This window comes from Gymnodraco acuticeps, unplaced genomic scaffold (assembly GCF_902827175.1).
Source record: "Gymnodraco acuticeps unplaced genomic scaffold, fGymAcu1.1, whole genome shotgun sequence".
Lineage (NCBI taxonomy): Eukaryota > Metazoa > Chordata > Actinopteri > Perciformes > Bathydraconidae > Gymnodraco > Gymnodraco acuticeps.
Genome location: NW_022991559.1, coordinates 10,318 through 19,025, shown reverse-complemented (window position 1 = coordinate 19,025; position 8,708 = coordinate 10,318). Strand labels below are relative to the sequence as shown.

Here is an 8,708-nt window from a genome sequence, read left to right as displayed (position 1 = left end):
GCTCTTATATAGCTTCTGCAGGCTCCTCCCTGCGGGCCGGCCCTCCACATCTTAATGTCCGTTGTTACGTTTAAACAGAGGATTCAGGCATTGTACATTCAATACATACTTAAACACGCCTCTTCTCCTCATATTGTCTTTCATCACTTTTCCTTTAACACATTCTAAACGTTGTAGTTAATATTCTAAAAAATACAGAAAATACTTCACGGCTGGTTTGGTTTCTGGTCATTCCGGATGTTGTCACATCTTACCCACGTCTGTAAACAATAACTTTATTCAAATAAACTATACCTTCATTTAATATTCAGCAATAATAATACGTCTATAGTTGCAGTGTTAAAATCAGTAGGTTTCGGTGTGCATCACTCCATGTCATTTCGCTACTAAATTAACCTCTATAAGAAATGGTAAACTAGCCACATGCTAACCGGAGATGAAGGATTTTCAGAATAAAAGCTTAACTGGTTGTGCACAATAATTTTCTGGTTTTTCAGTATAAAACAGCATTTAAACTGAAGGTACATTTAAGGTACATTATGCCATCAAAACATTGATTTTAATTTCTAACAGGACCATCAACAAATGACTTTTCAATTACACAAGAACATTTTTCTTTTTAATAAATCGACAGCTTCCCGATCGAGTGAATGTGAAGCAAATCCACGCTAGAGCATGCATTTGTTGAACACACCTCTCTTTATTGCATTTTAATACTTTAAATATTTTATATTAATAATTTGATGGAAAAATGTGCTTATTTCTTCAATACCTTCCAGGTCATGTGACCGATTCACTCAAAATCAATGTTGGGTCAAAGAACTACACCGGCTGCATAGGACACACCTCTTTTTATTGCATTTTAATACTTTAAATATTTTTATATTAATATTTTTGATGGAAAAATGAGCTTATTTCTTCAATACCTTCCAGGTCATGTGACCGATTTACTCAAAATCAATGTTGGGTCAAATAACTACACTGGCTGCATAGGACACACCTCTTTGTATTGCATTTTAATACTTTAAATATTTTTATATTAATAATTGTATGTGAAAATGAGCTTATTTCTTCAATAACTAATGACTCAAAATCACTTTATGAATTGAATACAAGTCTGTACACAATAGAAACAGCTCTTTATATCGGATAATATTACATCCTCTATTTAATATTAATATTTATATTAAAAAATTCAGGTTTTTTTCTAGAGCTTCCCTGTCATGTGACCCAGTGATTAATGATCAGAAAGTAATACAAACAAGGCTACACAGGACACATGTTTTACTAATCGTCATCATTGAGCACATTTCAAGTATTACTTGCACAAAGGACAATTCCAATATCCTGTCTCTGCCTTTTTAAAGTCTCTGCTGTCCATTGCCAGGCACTGGGCATGGTACCATCGTTCACAGTCATCACACTGAACCTGTTGAAGTGAAAGAAATAGTGTATTTATATATTTGTACCTTAGATTACCATTCAGTTGTCTTAATACTTAAGTGTTAGTGAGGAATCAGCTGACACAATCATCTGCTCCTTAAAACCCACTGCCTGTGTTTTAACATGCTCTATTGTTTGTTTGTTTTGTTTGTTTTTTTATTGTTTCTATCTTTTACATTTTTTTTATTTAAGTATTCCATTAATGTGTGTTGCATGTTTTAAATGTATTGTATTTAGTTGTTTAAAATGAATTATGTGTTTGAGGTTGACTTTTAAAATCTGTCCAGGGACTGCAGATGAAAAATAGCCTCTTGGCTAACTCTGGCACAGTTACAGAAATGTTCATTAATGTGCACTGTCCCTGTTAAATAAATGAATACATAAATGTATACATGACAATTCCACATTTTCTTCACAACAGCTCACCCAGTCTGTGATGGGAGATCCAGATCCTGGAGGCCTTAAGGCAGCACACATAGCACAATAAGTGTGCTCATCAAAGACTGAAACAAGATAACAATACATGTATGTCAGCTTCTATATACACATACATATACATACATACATATATATATACATACAGACACCCATATATATATATACACATATTCATATTTATTTACCTGATGCCTCAAGGATTTCGAGAGCCAGTTCTCTCCTCTCCCGTTTCATGTATTTCTTCGAACACTCGAAATTCACATTCGGGATCAGAGGGAAGGACTCCATGACTGCCTTTGCCATCTAAACAAACAACACTTATGTTATGGAGGTTTTTCTTCTTTATTGTATAGTAATACAGATACAGACACAAACATGAGACACATTATAGAAGACATCCACCCTTGACTAGAATGCCTCCCAAAACCTTTGAGTATTGATATGGACCGGTCCTATTATTGGGATTTTGAGATATTTGGAAGCAAAGTTTTGTCAATGAAACTTTCTGTGTTCAAGTGAATACTACATTAGTATTAAATAACTGTTAATTTAAGTTCAGCAATGTTGTGTCATAATCCAATTGTTGTCAGTTGTGAAAAATACAATAAACAACAACATGATATCGGCAATATACTGTATATTGTCCATTGGCCAACCTGCCTGCTAAATATAATGGGGATCAGCATCGGCCTTTAAAAAACCTTTATCGGTCAACAACTACTTTTGACAGCTTTTTTAATCCGCCCTTGCATTAAACTGTCTTTCACATTAAAAACTCTGCTTGTTAACTGGATGAAAACAGAATCTCTTCAGCTCACCTTCACAACAACGACACCACAGCTACATCCATCCGTTTGAAGTGGGTGGCCCATAACGCCTCCCTTCCACTTAACATCCACCCAGTCTGTTATGCTGTGGCGTGTCCTCCTCATCCTGAAGTACTCTCTGAGAAAGGATAATGTTAACACACTTTACATTTCTAATGATGTGGCTCCTAAAGATAATGTAAGAGAAATTCATACTGTTTGTATTCAGCATATGACCATTTATTTATATAAGAGGCAGCCACAGGTCAGCTATAGATATCACTGTCTGAACACAGACTGTATCACACTGTTCAAAATGCTTTCAATGCTGTGTGTGAGTATCAATGTAACTAAATGTGACACATTTTTTACGTTTAAATATAGTTTTTACTTGAATTTTCAAATATCTATTGCATTTTGATTGACTGTATTCTTTTGGCAGCATGTTCGGAGTCATCAAGCTCTTTGATGCTTTGAGCTGGATCCACCAGGAATACGGTGCTGGTTTTGGCATGAATGTACTGTGAGAGAACAAAACAAGTAAAAGCACTTTTCATCAAAAAATATTTTTGGCTTCACTCTGTAAGTCTTGTGCTTTAACAGAAATAATACAAACCAGCAACTTCCAGTGGTTGTTGTTGACAAGTACAAAGGACAGGACAGCTTCATAGTTGTCAAAGTTGACCTATAATGGCATCAAATAAAGGATTAAAACAAACTTGAAGGTAAAAATAACAACAACATTAGTCTGACAATGATGTTCTTGTGCCATTCATTTGTTGTGCTTAAAACAAGTGTTGGTATGGGAATTCAATAGTAAGTAGATTTATCAGGTGATTTAACTAATGAGTATAGTTTCAGAGAGGATAAAGTAAAATAATCTCAGCTAATTTCCTATTTAAGACCTCAGCCAATGCTTCACTCCATGTACCTAATGTGTGAGTGTGAGCCCACAAATCAAATCCACACCTACTTCCCCCTACAGCATCACCATGCACAAACACAACACACCACACACATAAACATACACAGACCACACACATTACCTTCGGTAAACTGTGAGATATTAGCTGAGTTCTGTCCCCGAACAAAATGACACTTGCTGTGTAGTGATTTAGCAAGTACATTTTGTTCAGAACGGCAAATTTGTCGGCAGCAACATGAAACACGCCTTCAATTACCTGGCAAAAAAGATCATAACAATTTGCCAATTAATGCATATTCCCAGTTATACTGAACTTTCATTTCCTGCAACTTTGAGAATCTTGTGACTGACAAAAGTATCTAGACATTTTGGGGAGAAATCGTTAAATGCTAGATAAAGAAAATAACACAGTGTAGAGTGAAACTTCAGACACTTGAAACATGTAGTACCTCCCCTGTCAACCACTGGTGGGGTCGAAGTGAGCATAGCTCACAGTGGCGGATAAGCAACATGCGTCCTTTCATCTGTGAGGGGAGCACTGCCACGACCACCTCTGTGTCCTTTTTTTCCCACAGCCAGGTCAACTGCAAGTTAGGATTGAGGGGAAATAGATGCAGTCTGTTTAATATGGACTCTTGAGGAATCTTTTAACCCTCCGGTATCACTCTGGACATGTTTGTCCCGAGTGACTAATTAGGGTAGTGCACTTGAATGACACCAGAGGGTTAACAATCTTGAATGTTTGGGTGAAGGCCTTGTTTTTGTATATGCACCATCAAAGCTACATGCACAAAATATAATTAAACTGTCCATGTTTATGCATTTAACCTCAGTCCCTTTTAGAGTTTTCACTAAATGACATTAAACAGGCTGCTCAGGAACAGAAACTGTAATTGCAGTTTAAAGTCTGATTTGGAAATATAGTTTCCGTTATTAGTTTGTAAGCTGTATTTACATTTTTCATCTTCATATTCTCCCCCTACAACATGCACCTAATCATCTTGGGTTATAATACTTCATGTCCTTTGTCCTTCACCTCACTCTTTACCAATTTAGTCCATGCTTTACTTTCTGACAATATTTACTTATTCCATTGTTACAATTAAAATGCTGGAGAACAATTGACACACTTTGCACATAGTAAGTCTTAGAGAAACTCACATTTCCCTGTGCATCTTGTTCCTGTTGGTCCACTTTTCTTTTCTTCACCTTTGTGGCAGGTGGGCTCTTGGGGTTGGGTAGTGCTTTTGGTGGATTGAAGTACTTGGACTTGGACTTGGTGTGACCAGCAGAACTTTCCCGCGTGTTCCACTGTTCCTCGTGGTCATCATCTGGCCTGCTAGGATGCCCAAAGTTTTTGTCCAGAATATGCATTGGCAGATTGTGTTGCTCAATGTGCTCTACGTATCTTCCTTGTATTGAGGCATACATTTTGGAGACAAACTCAGCTGGTCTCAGGTACTTTTTTTTTAAAAGGATGGAGTGTTTGACCAACCCAAACCAGAGCTCAACATGGCAGTTGGTATCCCTGGTTTTATGACTTCCATCTTTTTTTGAGGTACCTTTTCTATGTCGCGACAGATCCCCAAGCAACCAACCACTCCACAATGGGAAGATCCCCATGTAGTTTTTGAACAGTGCATCAATGACACCAGGACAGAGGTAGTGGTTTTTTACCTGAACAGCATCGTCAGAGAGAATGTCACACTCTGCTTGGTCCCGCCTGACTTGAAAAGCTTGTGTAAAAGGGGACTTTCCAATAATGCTATGAGCATTTGTTTCCATTTTGCTTTCCTCCTCTCCCATTACATGTCCACTTTCCTCCAGTTTCAAGTCCCGAGTTTGCAAAATGCACTCGTCGAGGTACATTTTGCTCTGTTTCACCGAATGAGTGTACTCCTCTGCATCAAAAAGCACACACATATGATAAAAAACATTAAGGGCTTCCTGCATACTTGTGCAGTTCAGGATGTACGCAAAACAGAATGTTGCATATTCCTGTGTGCCTCTGTCTACAGTTTGTTTCCCAAATGCTTGTGACACAGCCTTCATGATATGAGCAGAGCACAGACGCAGCACAGTGAAGTTATCAGTTCAGTTTGTCCAGACACTATCTCAAATGCTCTGTCAAGGTACACTGACATATGTTCCCTGTTAAAAGACAGAAGCACACTGTTTATCAGAGCCCAACTATAATCTGTCTCAACCTGTGCTATCTTTCTTTTTGTTGTGTAAGACAACTTTCTTTTCAATCCCATGAGCCAATGGGAAATAGATGGAATGGCTGTTGGTGATCAGTTCTGTGACGGGCAAGGGAGGCTTATCCTTACCCATTCCGGGCAAAACCAAAGCATAATACAAGACCCGCTTATTTTGATCAGGAATGTTCTGTATCACGCTGCCTGTGGCATCAAGGTAGAGAGTCGTAGGTGTTGGCTTTTTCAAGTGCTCAGTCAATATCTTCATTCCAGCATCTGTGTAGAAATGTACAGCAAACGGATCAATTTGTAGGTGCTGAAGATAGCCTTTTGATGATGCATGACTGCTGCTCTCTTTGATTATTTTTTGAGTCAACATGAGTTCAAGCATCATGTCATCGTGGAGCCTTGCACTTTTCTTCACTTCAGAGGATATTTTCTTTAACACGTCTTTGGTGAGGCTTCTGCTTATGTTACCAGCCATTATTTCCTCTGGTGTCTGTCTTAACATAGTGTAATAATAATTACTGACACCACTGGTTAAGGCTTTGGAAATTGTTCCTCTTCTTGTGTATTTTGCTGGTCTAAATCGCCTTTGATTTGTATGGTGTATAACTTCACCAATGCGCATGACTTTAAAAATAATGTTGTTATCCGTTGACTTTGGCCTGTTCTTTTTTGAGAAACTGTAGACATCCATTAAATGTGCATTTTGCAGAGGCACAGAAAAATGGCGAATTCTTTTTACGGCTATCATTTGTCTTAACATGCTGGTATTTGAAAGCAAGTGTGCAGCATGGATTATTTTTCAAAAATTCTTGATATAATGTATCAGTCCAGGGGGGACGGAGTTTTTTTTTGCCATGTTTAGGTTTAATTTTGTTCCATTGTTTTCTTGTTATGGCAATTTTGAACTTTTTTGGCCCTGCTTTGCACTTTCTGTTCATTGTTGTTGTCATTTCGGTGGCTGTCTCTGTACTTTGTTGGTCTGACTCTTCTGTTTCTATCTCAGACTGTGGCTGTGTGTTACTTATTTCCCTGTCATCCTGACTTGTGTCCTCGTCTTCCTCACCCGTAGGTGCGCTGTAACACTGTTTCTTGATACTGTGCTGTCCATCTCTCCCTCTTTCACTGACATATTTTCCTAAATACAAACATTACAAAAGTACAAAATCTCATTTAATTACTGTATCTCTTATCGTAAGACTACAATGCAACTTTAAGCAATCTGCCATCCTTGGGTCAATTACAGTAAATTCTGTTAACATCCTACTGTGATGCAGTATTTAATTAAATAAGCACATTAACCCTTATGCCTCCCTAAGGAAATGTATTATCCATGCCACTGTTTAATTTTGGAGCATTCTGATTGTGTTAAGAATATGGCACGACATTTGGTAAAGATGTGTTTTTTTGGAAACATGTTCTTAATAAGTGTATGTGTAATCAAAATAGTGACTTTCAAATCCCTAGCGACAAAAATAAAAATGAATGAACATTTGATAATTATGATCAGCACTGAATTTGGTTAAAAATATGTAAGTAATTGAAAGTGGAACAAAAATATTAACATAGCCTATAATATCTTTATTACAGTATTTTTAGATGAGGAAATTGTTGTCGTTAGTGTTTTCAAAGTAACGTTTTTAAAAAGGGATTCACAAGGGTTAAGCTTCAACTTAAAAGCCTCTGGGGCAGAGTCCTGCATGGGTCCAGTTTTGCAAATCTGCACCCACCCGAACCCTCGCAGCTCAGTAGCTACCGCGAACCGACCGTTACATGCAATTATCTTCAAGTCAAATCTGGACCCGACCCGTTGATATAAGACCCACGACCCGACCCGTTGTGAATTTGGGGGGGGGGCTAGTGGAGTACTTCGTGACCACAGAGTGTGAACGTTGTGATCAGCTGTTTTAGCGCAGTTCTCCAGTGAAGGGGGGGAGTCTCCCTCCGCAGCCGGTTGGCGTAGTTTTGGCACGTTGTACAGACCGACGTTAACAGCAGCCCTGTCTGTGCACACGGAGACCGACTCTGTCGTCCGGTGATCTAACCGCCTTCTGGAAAAGCTTCACAAGTACGTCGGTACGCAAATGTGCTTTGTGACACAAGTGACCGTCCGCAATTCAGATTGTTGCCGCGCATGCGTACCTGCGTACCAGTTATGTGCACCCCTGGATATAGGCCTACATGTATGTTTTGCCCGTTACACAACTATTTTGCGGGTTATCCGCCGGGTATCCGAGGCAGGACTCTGCTCTGGGGCTCATCAAAGTTATTTTTTAACAGTACCTGCTTGAAGCACCTCAGTCCGGACTCCACGTCGGTCTTCACCCCAGATGACCCTCAACCACTTAAGATGCTCTTTCTTATTACTTTTAAACACTGTAAGTGTAACTGAGGACCACTGTTCAGTTGTAACATTAACTTCACTAAAACCATGAGAAATTAAAGACCTGGTGATGAAATCTCTACCTCCTGCTTGTTGCCAGAGGTCTAAAGCTTTCTTTGTCTTGCCTTTTTTGAAGCGCACCATTTTTAGATCAACAATGTGATCTGGTTTCTAAAATGTCTTCTTCTCTTCTTTCTTCTTCTTCTTCTTCTTCTTCTTCTTCTTCTTCTTCTTCTTCTTCTTCTTCTTCTTCTCTTCTTCTTCTTCTTCTTTCTTCTTTCGATTTTTGGCGTATTGCAAACAACTTTAAAGGTGCATACCGCCACCTGTACATGAGTGTGAATCACCATATCATTCCATGTCTTAACTCATGGAAGTATCTATGATCCAATAATTAATATAAAATATTTAAAGTTTTAAAATGAAATCTGCATTTGGGTCCTGCTTCCTGCACACCGTAACAGTTTAAGGTAAAGTTGTGCTCAACACATTTAAATATACATTTATTT

At 38.4% G+C, this 8,708-nt stretch overlaps 1 protein-coding gene across 1 annotated transcript; it reads right to left on the bottom strand.

The window, feature by feature from the left end:
- Positions 1 to 1,262: 1,262 nt before the first annotated feature.
- LOC117533535 lies at positions 1,263 to 8,346 on the bottom strand. Its single transcript, XM_034197324.1, has 9 exons — positions 8,100 to 8,346; positions 4,774 to 4,856; positions 4,062 to 4,196; positions 3,734 to 3,868; positions 3,304 to 3,372; positions 3,079 to 3,208; positions 2,700 to 2,826; positions 2,067 to 2,184; positions 1,263 to 1,429 (listed from the first exon to the last, which is right to left on the bottom strand). The coding sequence occupies exons 1-6, from the start codon at positions 8,341 to 8,343 to the stop codon at positions 3,095 to 3,097; spliced, it is 780 nt and encodes a 259-aa protein (XP_034053215.1). The 5' UTR covers positions 8,344 to 8,346; the 3' UTR covers positions 1,263 to 1,429; positions 2,067 to 2,184; positions 2,700 to 2,826; positions 3,079 to 3,094.
- Between the last annotated feature and the right edge of the window lie 362 nt (positions 8,347 to 8,708).

Bases quoted from the DNA above. Each gene is read 5' to 3' on its own strand.
- LOC117533535 (XM_034197324.1), bottom strand. From the start codon at position 8,343: ATGGTGCGCTTCAAAAAAGGCAAGACAAAGAAAGCTTTAGACCTCTGG. The intron at 4,197-4,773 runs GTGAGTTTCTCT...CCTAACTTGCAG, and splicing joins AACAAGATGCACAGGGAAAT to TTGACCTGGCTGTGGGAAAA. The intron at 3,209-3,303 runs GTTTGTATTATT...GTTCTCTCACAG, and splicing joins ACAACCACTGGAAGTTGCTG to TACATTCATGCCAAAACCAG.